We start from the raw sequence: 20,941 nt of genomic DNA, 5'->3' as shown, positions 1-20,941 counted from the left end.
GTTCATCTGTGCTGAGGAACAGATGATCTCCTCCTTTGGGGATTCACCTGGGGACTGTCTGTTTTTAGTCTCCTCAGGATTTGGAGTCTGCTCTCTTTCTGTATAGAAGCTGTCAAGGGTTAAAGTCCTCTTCAGTTTTTTGCTCATTATGTCAAAGAATCAAAGACAAACTAGCAAAAAGAGAAAAAGAAATCACCCCTAATTTGGAGTCTGCTTTTTGGGGGGAGGGGCTGGGTTGTGTGTTACTGAGCTTCCTCTACAGACAGCGGGGGCAGTAGCAGTGAGGCACTAGCCCTACTGTGCTGCACCTGCACTCTGAGATCCCAGAGCGTGCTGAGTCACTGGGGGGGTGGGGGTGGTGGCCAGGTCCCAAGAGACTCCAGCTGTTTGGGGTTGTATTCTTCACCCCGGTGTTTTTAGCTTCTCTGCTGGGCTGCTGGCTTGCTGCCGGAGCAAAGTATCCAAACCTGTAGCAAAGCTCTCTCCTCAGAGACGGTTGCGATCACACCCCACCCCCTCTCCAGTCTGCTTGGCTGTGAGCCACCTCCCATGCTCTCAGTTGCCTGTCTGCACCCTGTGCCTGATCCAAAACCATCCCAGCCCTCACGCAAAAACAGACCTTTCTTGGCAAATCTCAAGGATGGATTCTCTTGGTAACTATTTGTGGGGTTTTTTTCAGTCAAGTATCAATTCAGAGGCTTGTAATGAAATGGATAGTGAGAGAAAAACGTGGAGCTACACAGCAGTGTGCCTCCTCTCCGCCATCTTGACCGGAAGTCAGGAGCCGATTTCATGTGATTTTTTGAGGGAAACTGGGGGACTTTGAGAAGATCCCAGAATTCTTGACTCTTTTATGTGAAATTATTTATTATACTCTACCATTTCTTTGCATTTTTATTCCTTCAAATTGAACTCACACATGTGTCCTTTATCTACATATACTCCTGCTAGCTTCCCTAATAGTGAAAAAAAAAAAATTATGAATATCAAGTATCATTTTCCCATGTAGGCATGTAAATAGCTTAACTTTATTAAGTCATTTATTAAGTACCTTTCCTGTTTACTTTTTAATGTATCTTCTGCATCTTTCATTTGTAAGTCAAATTTTCTATTCAGCTCTAGTCTTTCCATTAGGAAAATATAGAAGTTCTCCATTTCACTGAATGTGTATTTTTCCCCCTGAAATATTATACTCAGGTTTGCTGGGTTACATGATTCTTATTTGAAATACTAGTTCCTTTGTACTCTGGAAAATTGCAATCCAAGTTCTTCAGTCCTTTAATGTAGAAGCTGTCAAATCTGCTATTCAGTCTCTGATTCCCCTATACTTTATTATTTCTTTTTGGCTGCTTGCATTACTTTCTCATTGATCATGGAAACTCCAGAATTTGCCTATAATGTTCCTGGGAGTTTTCATTTTGGAATTTCTTTCAGCAGGTAGCCAATGGATTCTTTTATTTTCTATTTTACTTTCTGGTTCTAGAATATTAACACAATTTTCCTTGATAATTTCTTGACAAATTATATCTGGCCTTTTTTTTTTATCACAGTTTTCTACTTTTTTCCATTCTTTTGTTTTTTACTTTATTGTTTCTTGATATCTCATAAAGTCTTAGTTAAGGGGTGAAACCAAGATGTCAGAGTAGACAAATCTCTATCTGACCTCCTCTGACCTTCTCTCAAACCAACAGCAGATTAAGTCTCTGAACTAGTTCAGGAATGACAGAAGCCACAAATATTTGAAGTGCAGCACATTTCCAGAAGATACTTTGGAAGAACTTCAGAGCAAGTCTGTTTCAATCTGGCAGGGGGAAAGTCTGCTGAGTCAAGACTACACAAAGAGTGCCTGGGGCAAATAGCTGAGATAGGGAGCCAGAGCTTTGGGCCTTCCATGCATCAGGGAATCTTCTGTGAGCTCTTAGGCTGCTCTGTCCTATTTGCAAGCAAGAGATTTAGCTGATTTATTGTAAATCACCCAAAAGCAAATACAAAAGACAAATTATAAGTCATTGAGACTTGGAAGAACACAAGACCTGACCATAATAACCTAGCAATCAATTTCTGGGATGCAGCCAAAGCAGTTAGTAGGGGAAATTTTATATCTTTAGATGCTTACTTGCATAAAATAAACAAAGAGAAGAACAGTGAATTGGGCTTACAACTAAAAACACTAGAAAAAGAACAAGTTAAAAACCCTTGTTTAAATGCCACATATAAAATTCTGAAAATAAAAGGGGAGATTAATAAAATGAAAATAAGAAAGTGTTTGAACTAATAAATAAAACTAAGAGTTGGTTTTGTGAAAAAGTCAGTCATGATTTTTATGAATAATTTTATGAAATAATTTTATGAAAAAATTTATGAAATTTTATGAAATAATTTTATGAAAAATATTCAATCTTGACACATGCAGAGGGAAAAGGGGAAACTGCACCAGTATTTCAAAACCAGAACTAATTTCCATGCATTTATGGGGACAGGGGACAGGAAAGAAGATATGTGGAGTCAAGATTTTATGGACTCCCTATACATTCAGAAGAGGAGGCTATGCCAAGGGTCCACATCACTGCCCCTGAGCCTGACACAGCTCACCTCTCAGGAGGAGCTTGTCATAGGCCATAAGACATGGCTAGATCCAAGTCAGGTCTGCAGCACCCTTCAGAAGGAATGCGGTCAAAGAGTGTTCGTGGGGTTTGTTTTCAAAAGGATGGGAAGTGATGTCCAGGAGAAGGACTGGGAGAAGGAAGATTCAGGTTGGGAGAACAACGCAGTTCCAGTACCCCTCCCCTTTCCTCCTCGTGCTGGCTGCCCTTCAAAGTGCAGCCTTGAAAAAAATCAACAAAAGAGATAAACTTTTAGTTAGTTTGATTAAAAAAGGAAAGAAAAACCAAATTGATAGTCTCAAAAATGAAGAGGAAATCACAGCAATAATTAGGAGTTATTTTGCCAAGCTAAATGCCAATAAATTTGATAATCTATGAGAAATGGAGGAATAGCTACAAACATATAGATTGCCCAGGTTAACAAAAGAGGAAATAAATTATTTAAATCGTCCCCTTATAGAAAAAGGAATACCACAAGCTATTAATCAACACCCTAAGAAAAAAGCTCTAAGGCCATGGATTTACATGTGAATTCTTACAAATATTTAAACAACAATTAATTCCAATGCTATATAAATTATTTGAAAAAGTGGGGAAAGAAGGAGTCCTATAAAATTCCTTTTATGACACAGATATGGTGTTAATAGCTAAATAAGGCAGGATAAAGACAGAAAAAGAAAGTTATATGCCAATTTCCCTAATGAATATGGATGCAAAAATCTTAAATAAAATATTAGCAACGAGATTACAGAAAGTCATCACCAAGATAATACACTATGACCAAGTGGGATTTATACCAGGAATGCAGGGCTGGTTCAATATTAGGCAAACTATTAGTATAACTGACTATTATCAATAATCAAACTAACAAAAATCATATGATTATTTCAATAGATGCAAAAAAGCATTTGACAAAATGCAACACCCATTCCTATTAAAAACTCTAGAGAGCATAGGAATAAACAGACTGTTTTTCTGAAATGATCAGTGGCACCTATTTTAAACCATCAGCAAGCATCAGATGTAATGGGGAAAAACTAGAACCATTCCCAATAAGATCAGGGATAAAACAAGGTTGTTTCACTGATACTATTGCTATTCAATATTGTATTAGAAATTTTAGCTTTAGCAATGAGAAGAAAAAGAGACTAAAGGAATGAGAACAGGCAATGGGAAAACCAAATTCTCACTCTTTGCAGATGATATGATGATATACTTGGAGAATTTTAGAGAACCAACTTAAAAAAAACTACTAGAAACAATCCACAATTTTAGTAAAACTGCAAGACACAAAATAAATCCACATAAATCACCAGCATTTTCATATATTACCAACAAAGTCCAGCAGCAAGAGATTAAAAAAAAAAAACACACTTCAAAATAACTGTCTATAATGTAAAATATTTGGAAATCTATCTCCCAAAGGAAAGTCAAGAACTATATGAGCAAAACTACAAATCACTTTCTACACAAATAAAATAAGATCTAATCAGTTGGAAAAATATGAAGTGATCAAGAGTAGGTTGCACCAATATAATAAAAAATGACAATACTACTTCAATTAATATACTTAGTGTCATACTAATCAAACTTTCAAGAATTTATTTTACAGACCTATTCAAAATAATAACAAAGTTCATCTGGAAGAACAAAAGATCAAGGGAATTAATGATAAAAAGTGCTAATAAAGATACCCTAGCTGTGCTAGATCTAAAACTATATTATAAAGGAGCGTCATCAAAACAATTTGGTACTGGAAAAGAAATAAGAGAAGTCCATTAGCATAGTAGGTTAAGTTCACAGGACAAAATAACAAATGATTACAGAAATGTACTATTTGACAAACCCAAACAACCCTGCTTTTAGGATAAGAACTCATTATTTGACAAAAACTGCTGTGAAAATTGCAAACTAGTATGGTGAAAAGTAGGCAATGACTCACACCATGTACCAAGTTAAATTTGAAATGGGTTCATGATTTAGACCTAAAGAGTGATATTATAGGCACATTAGAAGAACATACAATAGCTTACCTCTCAGATCTGTGGAGAAGAAAGGAATTTGTGCCCAAAGAACTGGAAATAATTATTGAACATCAAAAAAAAAAAATGATTTTGATTATATTATGTCAAAAATTTTGGTACAAACAAACAAACCTAATGCAGACTAGATTAGAAGGGAAGCAATAAAATAGGAGAACACTTTGACCTTTAAGAGTTCTGAAAAAGGCCTCATTTCTAAAATATATAGAAAATTGACTCAAAATTACAAAGATTCAATCCATTCTCCAATTGAAAAATTGTAAAAATATATGAAAAGATAATTTTCAGATGAAGAAATTGAAACCATTTCTAGTCATATGAAAAGGGGCTTCAAATTACTATTGATCAGAGAAATGCAAATTAAGATGTCTTTGTGATACCACTAGTAGTATCATATCCAATTGATTGGCTAAGAAGACAGGAAAAGATAATGGCAAATGTGGGAGGGAATGTGGGAACAATAGGACACAGACATTGTTTCTGTAATTATGAATGGATAACAATTATGGAGAGCAATTTGGAAAAATTCAAAAGGTTAATTAAGTTCAAAATTATCCATAATCTTTGATCTAGCAGTATTTCTATTGGGATTATATAAAGAGATCTTAAAGGAAGGAAAGGGATCCACATGTGAAAAAATGTTTGTGGCAGCCCTTTTTATAGTGGCAACAGACTGGAAACTGAGTGGATGCGTGTCAATTGGAGAATGGCTGAATAAATTATGGTATATGAATGTTATTCATATTAATATTATTATTAAAATATTATTGTTCTATAAGGAATGATCAGCAGGATGATTTCAGAGAGGTGTGGAGAGAGTTAAAGGAACTAATGTTAAATGAAATAAGCAGAACCAGGATTTCATTGTACATGACCACTGCAAGATTATATGATAATCAGTTCTGATGGATGTAGCTCTTTTTAACAATGAGACAATTCAGGTGAGTTCCAGTGATCTTATTATGATGAAGTTGTGTACACACAGAGAGTGAACTTTGGGAACTGACTGTCAATAACAACATAGCATTTTCACTTTTTTGTTGTTAGCCGATTTTATTTTCTTTCTGATTTCTTCTTCTTTTTTTACTTTTTGGGCTGATTCTTCTTGTTCAGCAAGATAACTGTATAACTATGTAGGCCTATATTGTATTTATGTATAGATTTTTTTTTTTACCACATTTAACATTTATTGGATTACTTGCCATCTCGGAGAAGAACTGGTGGTAAGGGAGAAAAATTGGAACACAAGATCTTTCAAGGGTCAATGGTGAAAAATTATCTTTGCATAAGATTTGAAAATAAAAAATTTCAATAAAAGAAACCAAAAAAATAAAGCCATTAGATTCCACTTGCTGAATTCTGATTTTTATGTAATTGTTTACTTCAGGAAACATTTGTATATCATTTTCTATTTGGCTAATTATACTTTTTAAAGAAGCTTTTTTTTTTCTTAGTAATTTTTGTTCTTCTCTTTCCATTTGAACAATTCTGCACTGTGAAGCATTCTTCCACCATTTTTGCTATCTCCTTTACCATTTGACCTGGATTTATTTTATTAAAAGTTTTTACTTATAAAGCATATGCATATGTAATTTTTTCAACATTGACTCTGGCATAACATTTTGTTTCAAATTTTCCCCTTCTCCCCCCACCCCTTCCCCTATCTGGCAGGTAGTTCATTACATGTTAAATGTGTCGAAATACATGTTAGACACAATATATGTATACATATTTATACAGTTATCTTGTTGCACAAGAAAAATCAGATCAAGAAGGAAACACAAGAAAATCTAAGAAAGAAAACAAAATGCAATCAAATAACAAGAGAAAGAGTGGCAATGCTATGTTGTATTCCATACACTACTTCCATGGTTATCTCTATGGGTGTAGATGGCTCTCTTAATCACTGAAGAAGTGGAACTGGTTTGAATCATCTCAGTGTTGAAGAGAGCCATGTCCGCCAGAATGGATCGTCATGTACTCTTGTTATTGCCATGTATGATGATCTCCTGGTTCTGCTCATTTCACTTAGCATCAGTTCATGTAGGTCTTTACAAGCCTTTCTGAAATCATCCTGCTGGTTGATTCTTACAGAACAAAAATGTTCCATAGCATTCATACACCATGATTTATTCAGCCATTCTCCAATTGATGGGCATCCATCCAATTTCCAGTTTCTAGCCACTACAAAAAGGACTGCCACAAATGTTTTTGCACATGGGGTTCCCTTTCCCTCCTTTAATGATCTCTTTGGACTATAATTCCAATAGAAACACTGCTGGATCAAAAAGTATTCAGAGTTTGATAATTGTTTGAGTATATTTCCAAACTGCTCTCCAAAATGGCTGGATCCATTCACAGTGCCACCAACAATATGTCAGTGTCCCAGTTTTCCCATATCCCTTCCAACATTTGTCATTATCTTTTTTTGTCACCTTAGCCAATCTGACAGCTTTGAAATGGTATCTCAGAGTTATCTTAATTTGCATTTCCCTGATTAATAATGCTTTGGAACACCTTTTCATATGGTTACAAAGAGTTTCAATTTCTTCATCTGAAAACTGTTCATATCCTTTGATCATTTATCAACTAGATAAAGGATTGAACTATTATAAATTTGAGTCAATTCTCTATATATTTTAGAAATGAGGCCTTCATCATTTCCTTTGGTTGTAAAAATGTTTTCTCAGTTTATTGCTTCCCTTTTAATCTTGTCTGCATTAATTTTGTTTGTACAAAAACTTTTTAACTTAATATAATCAAAAATATATATTTTATGATCAAAAATGGTCTGTAGTTCTTCTTTGTTTACAAATTTCTTTCTCCACAAATCTGAGAGGTAAATTATCCTGTGTTCTTCTAGTTTGTTTATATCATTCTTTATGTCTAGATCATGAACCCATTTCAACCTTATCTTGGTATACGGTGTTAGTTCTGGGTCTAGGCCTACTTTCTGCCATACTAGTTTCCAATTTTCCCAGCAGTATTTGTCAAATAGCAAATTCTTTTCCAAAAAGCTGGGGCCTTTGGTTTTGTTGAATACTAGATTGTTATATAACATTGGCTATTTTGTTTTGTGAACCTAACCTATTTCACTGGCTCACTTTTCTATTTCTTAGCCAGTACCAAATGGTTTTGATGACCGCTGCTTTACAATATAGTTTTAGATCTGTTAGAGCTAAGCCACCTACATTTGCTTTTCTTTTCATTAATTCCTTTGAAATTCTTGACCTTTTGTTCTTCTAGATAAATTTTGTTGTTGTTTTCTAGGTCAGTAAAATAGTTTCTTGGAAGTTTGATTGGTAAAGCACTAAATAAATAGATTAGTTTAGGGAGTATTGTCATCTTTATTATGTTCACATGAACTATCCATGAGCACTTGACATTATTTTTTTCCAATTGCTTATATCTGACTTTATTTGTATGGAAAGTATAGTTTTGCTTATATGGTTCCTGACTTTCCCTTGGCAGATAAGTTCCCTAATATTTTATATTATAACAATTATTTTAAATGGATTTTCTCTATATCTCTTGCTGTTGGATTATGTTAGTGATATATAAGAATGCTGATAATTTTTGTGGATTTATTTTGTATCCTGCAATTTTGCTAAAGTTGTAGATTATTTCTAATAGCTTTTTAGTTGATTCTCTAGGATTATCTAAGTATACCATCATATCATCTGCAAAGAATGATAATTTGATTTCCTCATTACCTACTCTAATTTCTTTGAACTCCTTTCAAGTCTTATTAGCAAAAGCATTGCTAATATTATATTGAATAGTAATGGTGATAGTTGGCATCCTTGTTTCATTCTTGATCTTATTAGGAATGGTTTTAGTTTTTCCCCATTACATATGATGTTTGCTGATGGTTTTAAATAGATGCCCCTGACTATTTTAAGGAGAACTCCATTTATTCCTATACTCTCTAGGGTTTTTTAACAGGATAGGTATTGGATTTTATCAAATGCCTTTTTCTACATCTACTGAGATAATCATATAGTTTTTGTTGATTTAGTTACTGATATAGTCAATTATGTTAACACTTTTCTAATATCAAACCAGTCCTATATTATTGGTATAAATTCTACTTGGTCTTGTTGTATTATTCTGGGGGAGTTTATCTGTAATCTTTTTGCTAATATTTTATTTAAGATTTTTGCATCAATATACATTAGGGAGATTGGCCTATAATTTTTTTTTCTGTGTTTTCATCCTACCTGGTTTAGGTGTCAGTACCATGTCTGTGTCATAAGAAGAATTTTGTGGGAGTTCCTCATTCCCTATTTTTTCAAATAATTTATGTAGTGTTGGAGTTAATTGTTCTTTAAATGTGAATCCATCTGGTCTTAGGGATTTTTTTGGGGGAATTGATTACTAGCTTGTTCTAATGCTTTTCCTCAAATGGGGCTATTTAAGTAGCTTATTTCCTCTGTTAATTTGGACAATCTGTATTTTTGTAGGTATACCTCCATTTCACTTAAGTTGTCAAATTTATTGGCATAAAGTTAGGCAAGTAACTCCTGATAATTAATCTAGTTTCTTCTTCATTGGTGGATCGTTCTCCCTTTTCAGTTTTGAGTCTAACAATTTGATTTTCCTCTTTTCTTTTTTAATCAAATTAACTAAAAGTTTATCTATTTTGTTGTTGTTGTTTTTTCATAAAACCAACTTTTGGTTTTATTTATTAATTAAATAGGGTTTTTTGTTTCAATTATATATTCAATTATATATATGTATATATCCTATAAATATATAAATATATATTAAATTATATCTCTTTTATTGTTAGAATTTCAAGTTTGGTATTTCATGGCTTTTTTTTAATTTATTCTTTTTCTAGAGTTTTTAGTTGCAAGCCCAATTTATTGATCTTCTCTTTCTGTATTTTATATAATTAAGCACTTAGAGATATAACATTTCCACTTATTATCACTTTTGCTATATCTCACAAATTTTGGCATGTTGTCTCATTATTGTGTATTAAGGACTATGTGTAAATGAAGGGGCAGGTTAATTTCCCAAGAGCTTCCAGAGCTGTGGATCATAACATTTGGAGAAGTTGGAAAGCAGCCTTTACTGGCACAGATGTTGCTTAATAGATTGGGAATGAAATAAATTGGAGGCAGAGGGAAGAGGAGAAATGTCAGACAATGTGACTATAGTAAATCCCTTTCAGTCTCCTTGTATCACCATCATCATCCTCTCACATGAAGAGATCCATTCTATAGGTCTGAGTTAGACCTTGAGTAGCCACTGGCAGGTGGTTCTTATAATTGTCATTCTCTTGAATGAAATTGTTGATTGTGTCTATGATTTGCTGTTTCACCCATCATTCTTTAGGATGAGATTATTTAGTTTCCAATTTCTTTTTGGTCTATTTACTATTGGCCCTTTACTGAATGTAATTTTTATTGCATCATGATCTGAAAATAAATACATATACTATTTCTGCCTTTCTGCATTTGATTTTGAGGACTTTATGTCCTAATATATGGTCAGTTTTTGTATTGATTCCATGAACTTCCAAGAAGAAAGTGTACTCCTTTCTGTCTCCATTCAGTTTCCTCCAAAGATGTATCATATCTAGTTTTTTCTAATATTCTATTTATTTCTTTAACTTCTTTCTTATTTATTTTGTATTGTGGTTTATCTAGTTCTGAGAAAGCAAGATTGAGATATCCCACTTTTATAGTTTTGCTGTATATTTCTTCTTGAATCTCTTTTAACCCTCTTTCTCTTTTAGGAATTTAGCTGCTACACCACATGTTGCATATATGTTTAATAATGATATTGCTTCATTATCTATAGTACCCTTTACCAAGATACAGTTTCCTTCCTTATCTCTTTTAATTAGATCAATTTTTGATTTTTCTTGAACTGAGATCAGAATGGCTATGCTTTCTTTTTTAATTTATTCAAAATATAATAGATTATTCTTCGGCCTTTTACCTTTACTCTGTATGTCATTTTGCTTTAAATGTGTTTCTTGTAAACAACATATTGTAGGAGTCTGTTTTTTTTTAATTCAGTTTGCTATCTGCTTATGTTTTATGGGAGACTTCACCCCATTCACATTTACAATGTAAATTACTAACTCTGTATTTCCTGCTACCTTACTAACCCCAAATTATACTTTCCTTTCCCTTTTTCCCTCCTATCCAGTATTTTACTTATGAGCAAAACCTGCCTCAAGCAGTCTTCTCCTTTTAGACACTCTTCCCCTTTCTTATGTCTTTCCCTACTATTCCCCCCTTCCTTTCTATTTCACTTATCCTTTTACTTTTCCCCTTTCCCCTCCCACTTTTCTACAAGTTGAGAGATGTTTCTCGGTGAAAGCAATATATATATCTAATATCCTTTCTTTGAGCCAAACCTGATGAAAGTAAGATTCACACAATATTCTTCACCCTGCCTTATTTTCCTCAATTATAATAGACTTTCTTTGCCCTTTCCTAAGATGTAATTTCCCTCATTTTACATCTACTTTCCCCTTTTTTCTATCACTATAACTTTTCTACCTCTAGTTTCTTTTTATATTATAACAGCAAAATCAGAAAATACATGTACTCTCTATGTATACCCATAACTGAAATACAGTTCTCAAAAGTTTTTTTTTTTTTGACATTTTTATGCTTCTCATGAGTTCTATATTTGTTGGTCAAAGTTTTTGCTTAGCTCTTGTCTTTTCATAAAAAATAAATGGAATTCTACAGTTTCATTGAATGTCCATCTTCTTCCATGAAAGAAAATGCTTAGTTTAGCAGTGTAATTTATTCTTAGTTGCATTCCAAGTTCCTTTGTTTTTTGGAATATCAGATTCCAGGCCCTTTGATCCTTTAAAGTGGAAGCTGCTGAGTCCTGAGTCTTTATTGTGGCTCCTCAGTATTTCAATTGTTTCTTTATGGCTCCTTCAAATATTTTTTTCCTTGATCCGATAGTTTGCAAATTTAACCATGATATTTCTTGGGGTTTTAATTTTTGGGTCTCTTTCAGGAGGTGTTCATTGAATTCTTTCAATTGTCATTTTACCTTCTAATTTTTTAATATCCAAGCAGTTTTATTTCATGATTTCTCTATGTATACCCATAACAGAAATACAGTTCTCAAAAGTTTTTTTTTTCTTTTGACATTTTTATACTTCTCATGAGTTCTATATTTGTTGGTCAAAGTTTTTGCTTAGCTCTTGTCTTTTCATGAAAAATAAATGGAATTCTACAGTTTCATTGAATGTCCATCTTCTTCCATGAAAGAAAATCAGTATCTAGGCTCTTTTTTAAATCATGTATTTCAGGGAATCTAATAATGCTTATATTGTCTCTCCTAAATCTATTTTCCAGGTTGATTATTTTCCCAATTAGATAGTTTACATTTTTTTCTATTTTTTTCATTTTTTGGTTTTGTTTGAGTGAATCTTGTTGTCTCATTGAGTCATTCATTTCCATTTGTTCTACTCTGAATTTTAGTGAATTATTTTCTTCATGTACTTTTTTATTTCTTTTTGTATTTGTACAATTGAATTTTTAAGTGGGTTGTTTTGTTCAATGGGATTTTTTTTCCATTTCAAAAGTTCTGTTCTTTAAGGAGTCATTTTCTTTATCTGTTTCACAAATTCTGTTTTTCTAGGAGTTGCTTTCTTTTTACATTTTATCATCTTTATCTTTTAAAGAGTTATATGTTTTTGCCATTTCATTAAGTCTCTTTTGTAGTGAATTTTCTTCAGATACTTTCTTTGTTGTCTTGTCCCAACCTTCTTGCAATTTTTCATTTTCTTTCCCCATTTTTCTTATAGTTCTTTTTAAAGCTCCTTTTTAAAATTTTTTTGTATGATAGATACCAGGTTATATCACATTTTGGGGCTTCATCTGGAGACAAGTTGCCTTTAGTCTCCTCAGGGTTTTAAATCCGTTCTTCTCTTTCTCCATAAAATTGTCAATTGTTAGGGTCCTCTTTACTTTTTTACCCATTAAAAAAAAAAAGTTAAGATCTGTTTTTAGAATGGGGAAGTTTTCCAATGAGCTGCAGCAGTGGTGGGTCAGTGCTGATTCACTTCTGGTACTGAGGGGGTATAGCCGGTCATATAAGCTTCTGGCTTTGGGGGTTCTCTTTTGATCTTTTGTGTTTATGTTGGATGTTTTATAACTTCTCTGCCAATCTATAGGCTTGCAACCAGGGCAGACTAGCCAACACTGCTGTAGATTCTTATAGATTCCTCCCTGTAGATTCTTTGCCATGTAGAGTCCATTGACCAGCAGACTGTACACTGTTCTGGGACTCTGTGCTGTTTGTGCTGATGTTTGTGGTCAGCTGCTTGTGCCTTGCTGCCTCCCTCCTGTTTCTGATTGAAACAGACCTTTTCTGGTGATCTTCAAAATTATCTTCTGTGGATAATTTGTTGCACTCCCAATATTTGTGGGTTCTGACAGTCCAGAGCTAATTCAGAGGCTGGATTTTGTAATTAGTGTCAGGGATGTAGAGGTCAGAGAGAAATGTGTGACATCTCCACCTTTTTGGTTCTACGCCCAACCTGAATTTTTTTTAAACTCTTATTTTCTCCAATATTTTTGGTGTCTCCTCTACTGATCTCTTGACTCATTTTTTTATGATTTTATTTCATCACTTTATTTTACTTTCCATTTTTCCTGTACTTTTTTACTTGATCTTAAAAATCTTGTTAAATCTTTTCTATGGCCTGAGGTCAATTTATATTTTTCTTGGAAGCTTAGGGTATAGGAGCTTTGAATAAGTTATCTTCTGCTTGTGTGTCTCAATCTTTCTTGTCACTGTAGTAATTTTCTATATTCAGAGTTTTTTTCCTGTTGTTCATTTTCCCTGAGTGTTGCTTGACTTTTCATTCTTTTGTAAAAGAAGAGATCTGCTTTCTGGGTGAAGTTTGTACTGTTTCATGCTTAAAAGTTTTGTACAGCTGCTTTTAAAGATACTTCTAGGCCAAGATGGTGGAGAAGACATACGAGTCATCCTAAGCTCCTCTTCTACCCTCAGTACTAATTACCAAATTCAGGCTCAGAAATAGTGCTTAACTGGTAAAAATCCACAAATATTGTGAGTACAACAAATTGCCAGCTTAAGATAATCTGGAAGATCACCAAAAAAGATTTGTCCTGATTGGGAGGGAGGAGGCCAGCACAGGTAAGGAGGCACAGAAGCTAGCACACTGAGCAGACCTGGGATGCAGGTGGTCTCAGTGAATGGAGAATTTGCAGGGAAAATTCTACCACAAGTTGGCTGCTCTGCTTTGGTTGCAAATCAGTAGATCAGCAGAGAAGTTACATGAATGCCAAAGACAGCGTGTACCCAAAACCCCAGAGCTTAACAAGTTCTGACTATACACACCCAGCACTGGAAGTGACTCAGCACAAACCGCAGCGCAGCTGCAGAGCCACATTCTGCAGTGAGGGGTTTTTGCCCAGGGTAGCCACACTTCTGTACAGCAGGGGTACTCTTCCCAGGGCAACCATAATTCTTCAGGGGCATGGGGAAAGGAGGGCTTTGCCTGGGGAAGTGGAACTTTTGCTTCATGGCCATGCTTCCCAGGGCAGTGACATCAAATATCTTCTGAAAGAGACTCTAAAATAAAAACTCCAAGGAATATTGTGGCTAAATTTCAGACTACCAGACTAAGGAAAAAATATTACCAGCAACCAGAAAAAAACAAAAAAACAAAAAACAATTCAACTACCGAGGAGCCACAATAAGGATCACTTAAGATATAGCTGCTTCGATATTAAAGGATCAAAGGGCCTGGATCTGATATTCCAAAAGGCAAAAGAACTTGGAATGCAGCCAAAAGTAAACTACCAAGGTAAGCTAAGCATTTTCTTTCAGGGAAGAAGATGGACATTTAACAAATCAGGTGAATTCCATTTGTTTCCAATGAAAAAACAGAGCTAAACAAAAAAATTGACCTCCAACTATAGGTCTCAAGAGAAGCATAAAAAGTAAAAAGAACTCTTGAGAACCATATTTCTGTTATGGAAACACATAAAGAGTACACATATAATTTGATTTTACTGATATAATATAAAAATGGGAAGTAGAAGTGGAAAGGAGGTAGTATCAGAAAAAGGGAAAAGGGGGGATAAGTAGAGGGAAATTACATCCCATGAAAAGGCAAAGGAAACTATCATATCTGAGAGAATTTAGGGAGGAGGAGGAACATTGTGTGAATCTTATTCTGATCAGATTTGACTCAAAGAGAAAATAACAGGCATATTTGTTTACAGAGAAACTTCTCTCACCTCATAAAAAAGTAGGAGAGGAAAAGGGAAAAGGAAAATAGTAATAAGGGGAAAGTATAAGAAAGAGGAAGGGACACAAAGAGGATGGGAATGATTGTAAAAAGGAAGTGCTGCATGAGGCAAGTTGTGCACATAAGTTTAACATTGGGGAGGGGTAAAGGGAGAAAGAAAAAGAAATGCAAAATCTGGGGATAATAAGATGGAAGGAAATAGAGAATTAGTAGTTTTAATTGTAAATGTGAATGGGATAAGCTCTCCCTAAAACAGAGGTGGATAGCAGACTAGATCAAAAGCCAGAATCCCACAATATGTTGTTTACAGGAAACACATTTAAAACAAGGTGATACATATAGAGTAAAGGTAAAAGATTGGAGCAGAATCTATTAACCTTCAGGTAAAGTCAAAAAAGCAGGGTAGCCATCCTTATCTCAGATCAAGCAAAAGCAAATATTGATCTAATTAAAAGAGATAAGGAAGGGCACAATGCCTTGTTGAAAGGTAGCATATACAATGAAGCAATATCAATACTAAACATATATGCACAAGTGGTGTAGCATCTAACTTCCTAAAGGAGAAGTTAAGAGAGTTGCAAGAACAAATACATAGTAAAACTATAATAATGGGAGATCTCAACCTTACACTCTTAGAATTAGATAAATCAAACCACAAAATAAATAAAAAAGAAATCAAGGAGATAAATAGAATACTAGAAAAGTTAGATATAATAGATCTCTGGAGAAAACAAAATGGAGACAGAAAGGATTACACTTTCTTCTGAGTAGTTCATGGATCCCATACAAAAATTGACTGTATATTAGGACATAAAGACCTCAAAATTGAATGCAAAAAGGCAGAAATAGTAAATGTATTCTTTCAGATCATGATGCAATAAAAACTACATTTAACAAAAAGCTAGGGGTAAATAGAACAAAAAGTAATTGGAAACTAAATAGTCTCATCCTAAAGAATGAATGGGTGAAATAGCAAATAATAGACACAATTAATAATTTCACCCAAGAGAATGACAACAATAAGACAACATAACAAAATTTGTGGGATGCAGCCAAAGCAGTAATAATTGGAAATTTCATATCTTTAGAGGCTTACTTGAATAAAATAAAGAGAAGACCAATGAATTGGGCTTGCAACATAAAAAGCTAGAAGAAAGAACACATTTTTAAAAAAATTTTAAAAATTTAAAAAAAGAACTTGAAATTCAAAAATTAAGAGTAGAAAGTAATAAAATTGAAAGTAAAAAAAAAACTTTTGAATTAATAAATAAAATTAAGAGTTGATTATATGAAAAAAACCAACAAAATTGATAAACATTCGTTAAATCGGATTAGAAAAAGAAAAGAGGAAAATCAAATCATTAATCTTAAAAATGAAAAGGGAGAGCTTTCCACCAATGAAGAGAAATTAGAGCAATAATTAGGAGTTACTTAGCCCAATTTTATGCCAATAAATTTGATAACCTAAATGAAATGGAAAAATACTTACAAAAATATAGATTGCCCAGATTAACAAGGGAGGAAGTAAATTGCTTCAACAGTCCCATTTTAGAAAAAGAAATAGAACAAACTAATAATCAACTCCCTAAGAAAAAATCCCCAGGACCAGATGGATTTACATGTGAATTCTACCAAACTTTTAAAGAACAATTAACTCCAATGTTATGTAAAACTATTTGAAAAAATACGGAATGAATAACTCCTACCAAATTCCTTTTATAACACAAACATTATGCTGATACATAAACCAGGTAGATTGAAAACAGAGAAAGAAAATTATAAGTCAATCTCCCTAGTGAATATTGATGCTAAAATCTTATAGCAAAAGGATTACAGAAAATCATTCCCAGGATAATACACCATGACCAAGTAGGATTTATACCAGGAATGCAGGGCTGGTTCAATATTAGGAAAACTATTAGCATAATTGACTATATCAATAACCAAATTACCAAAAACCATATGATCATCTCAATAGAAGCAGAAAAAGCATTTGATAAAGTTCAATATCTATTCCTATTAAAAACATTTGAGAGTATAGGAATAAATGGAGTTCTCCTTAAAATAGTCAGGAGCATCTATTTCAAACCATCACCAAACATCATATGTAATGGGGATAAACTGGAAACATTCCAAATAAGATCAAGAATGAAACAAGATTGCCTACTCACACCATTATATACAGTATTGTATTAGAAATGCTAGCTTTGGCGATAAGAGTCGAGAAAGAGATTAAAGGAATTAGAGTAGGCAATAAGGAAACCAAATTATCACTCTTTGTAGATGATATGATGGTATACTTAGAGAACCTTAGAGATTCTACTAAAAAGCTATTAGAAATATCCACACCTTTAGCAAAGTTGCTGGATACAAAATAAACCCACATAAATCATCAGCATTCTTATATATCACTAACAAAATCCAACAGTTAGAGATACAAAGAGAAATTCCATTTAAAATAACTGCCGATAATATAAAATATTTGGGAATCTATCTATCAAGGGAATGTCAGGAACTATAAAAGCAAAACTACAAAACATTTTCCACACAAATAAAGTCAGATCTAACCAATTGTTAAAATATTAAGTGCTCTTGGATAGGTCGAGCAAATATAATAAAGATGACAATACTACCTAAATTAATCTATTTATTTAGTGCTATACCAATCAAACTCCCAAAAATCTACTTTAATGACCTAGAAAAAACAACAACAATATTCATCTGGAAGAACAAAAGGTCAAGATTTTCTAGGGATAAAAAAAAAAAAAATCAAATGAAATCTGGCCTAGCTGTAACAGATATAAAACTATATTATAAAGCAGTGGTCACCAAAACTATTTGGTATTGGCTAAGAAATAGACTAGTTGATCAGTGGAATAGGTTGGGTTCACAGGGCAAAATAGTCAATAACTTTAATAATCTAGAGTCTGACAAATCCCAAAACCCCAGCTTTTGCATAAGAATTCACTATTTGACAAAATCTCCTGGGAAAATTAGAAATTAGTATGGCAGAAACTAGGCATTGACCCACACTTAACACTGTACACCAAAATAAGATCAAAATGCGCTCATCATCTTGGCATAAGGAATGAGATTATAAATAAATTAGAAAGACATAGGAAACACTTGTGGAGGAGGAAGGAATTTGTGATCAAAGAAGAACTAGAGATCATTTTTGATCAGAAAATAGAAAATTTTGATTTTTATCAAATTGAAAAGCTTTTGTACAAACAAAGTAATGCAGACAAGATTAGAAGGGAAGCATTCAACTGGGAAAACATTTTTACAAAGATTCTTATAAAGTCCTCATTTCCAAAATACATAGAGAATTGACTCTAATTTATAAGAAATCAAGCCATTCGCCAATTGGTAAATGGTCAAAGGATATGAAGAGACAATTCTCAGAAGAAATTGAAACTATTTCTAGCCATATGAAAAAATCTCCAGGTCATTATTAATCAGAAAAATGCAAATTAAGACAACTCTGAGATACCACTACACACCTGTCAGATTGGCTAGAATGACAGGAAAAGATAATGCTGAATGTTGGAGGGGATGTGGGAAAACTGGGACACTGATACATTGTTAGTGTAACTGTGAATAAATCCAGCCATTCTGGAGAGCGATTTGAACTATGCCTCAAAAAGTTATCAAACTGTGCATACCCTTTGACCCAGCAGTGTTACTACGGGGGTTATATCCCAACAAGATCTTAAAGAAGGGAAAGAGGCCTGTATGTGCAAAAACATTTGTGGCAGGCCTCTTAGTAGTGGCTACAAACTGAAAATTGAATGGATGGCAATCAATTGGAGAATGGCTGAATAAATTTTAATATATGAATGTTATGGAATATTATTGTTCTGTAAGAAATGACCAGCAGGAAGTTTTCAGAAAGTCGTGGAGAGACTTACATGAATTGATGCTGAGTGAAATGAGCAACACCAAGAGATTACATACTTCAACAACAATACTATATGATGATCAGTCCTGATGGATGTGGCTCTCTTCAACAGTGAGATGAACCAAATCAGTTCCATTTGTTCAGTAATGAATAGAACCAGCTACATCCAGAGAAAGAACTTTGGGAAATGAGTGTGAACCACTACATAGAATTCCCAATCCCTCTGTTTTTATCTGCTTGCATTTTTTATTTCTTTCTCATGTTAATTTTACATTATTTCAAAGTCCAATTCTTCTTGTGCAGCCAAATAACTGTATAAATATGTATACATATATTGTATTTAACATATATTTTAACATATTTGACATGTACTGGTCTATCTACCATCTTGGGGGGGCAGGGGTGTAGGGTAAGGGGAAGAAGGGGAAAAGTTGGAACAGAAGATTTTTCAAGGGTCAGTGTTGAACAATTACTCATGCATAGATCTTGTAAATAAAAAGCTATAATAAAAAAGATACTTCTAGGAAATTGTAAACTTTTAGTTCATCCAAGTTGTTAAACCATAAAAAGATGTGTTTACCACTCTCTTGGCCTCTAATTTGTAAAACATTTTTTCTACCCTGTTCACACTTTTTAAGTTTCTTTGAGTTCTGTTCCTGGTCTGTTGGGTCTGGGATATTCTGGCTCCACCTTTGCTGGATTGTGATCTGTTTTGTGGTGTGTGACAGAGCTTTCCTACTAAATTTTCAAGTTGTCCTGAACCAGAAAAAAATTTTCCTTCTATGTTTTTGTGGGTTCTGCTGTTCTAGAATTTGCTTAAAGTAATTATTAAAGATATTTGGAGAGTTTCACAGGTTTGGGTTTTACTATGCCATCCCAGTTCCCTCCACCCTGTCAATAACATCTTTTCCCTATAATGTCAGTCATTGGATTTCAGGATTAAAAGGTATATAATATATATTAATAATTTGGTGTAATATCAAATTATTTCTTAGAGCAAATGAATTAATTCACCTATCTAGCAGAAGTGGATTATTTCACCCATCTTGTTGTAATTTTTCAAATACTTAATTGTTCCATATTTTTGCATGTTTATTTGGCAAATTGAAAGAGTGTAGTGCATTATAGTTGTTTTAAATTGCATTGTTCTTATTGCTGGATCTTTTGAGGGACTAATATGAAAAGTTGAATTTATGTTCTTAAAAAATTGTCTATTCATCATATCTATTGGAAATAGTCTGTATTTTTAATAAAGTGATAACAATTTCTTGTGCATCTTGGATATCAGTTTTTCATACAGGTTATGTATCTTCTCTGCTCCCCTTCCATACCTGTACCCTGCATATTTTATTCCTTCCATTTCTAGTAGTGCTACCCAGTTCTTCTCATATCTTGTCAAGTGATAGTGTCAGCTGGTCCACTATTTCCTATTGCACTCTTTAATTCTTAGCCATCTTTTTAACCAATTCACTAGTATATCCTCCCTCCCTCCCCCCAGTAGTCATTCTTATTCATAGACTGGATCATTTTTCTCCAATAACTGGCACAGTGATGTGTCTATTATAATTCTTTACAATTGTTTATTGAATAAGTAAATAATAATTGGAGCAGTTTGAGCAATAGAAAATATATGGTATTATTACTAGGATGTTTGGCTTAGAGAGAGAATTAAAATGGCCAAACTAATATTAGTGATTGAAAAGGAGATGGCAAATGTCAAACAGGTGCTAGAGTCATCAAAGAAAATAGTATGTCTATAGATGACAACCGAAAATCTCCATATTCATATTAAATTTTATAATTCATATTATTAATAAAATTGTTATCTCTGTATCTGAGTCACAAGTAAACATATTGAATAAAATTTAGCCAGGCACAGTATATGTTGGACCAGCAAATACTTCCTTCAATCTGTTATGGATTCATGAATCAGTCCTATTTACATCATGTCTTTCACCCATTTTTTAATCCATGTAACTTGACTACGTACAAGTATAACACTCCATCTTGGCCCTGATCATATCCTAAAAGATTTCATCCAAATAAATTATTGACTGTGCAAAACTTACTAGTCTATTAATATTGTCATAAGTATCATTTTTTATAATCAATTGAAGCAAATTTT

General features: G+C 33.5%; 1 protein-coding gene across 1 annotated transcript in view; it reads right to left on the bottom strand.

The window, feature by feature from the left end:
* LOC127557049 (ferritin light chain-like) overlaps positions 1–14,191 on the bottom strand; it is a 95,475-nt gene extending 81,284 nt beyond the window's left edge. Inside the window, 1 exon segment of the mRNA XM_051990530.1 lies at positions 14,000–14,191. Within this exon segment, the coding sequence (XP_051846490.1) occupies positions 14,000–14,191 (192 nt within the window).
* Positions 14,192–20,941: the final 6,750 nt, after the last annotated feature.

Source organism: Antechinus flavipes, chromosome 3 (genome assembly GCF_016432865.1).
Source record: "Antechinus flavipes isolate AdamAnt ecotype Samford, QLD, Australia chromosome 3, AdamAnt_v2, whole genome shotgun sequence".
NCBI lineage: Eukaryota > Metazoa > Chordata > Mammalia > Dasyuromorphia > Dasyuridae > Antechinus > Antechinus flavipes.
Note: the sequence above shows the minus strand (reverse complement) of the source record. Positions and strands in the feature narration are given on the sequence as shown.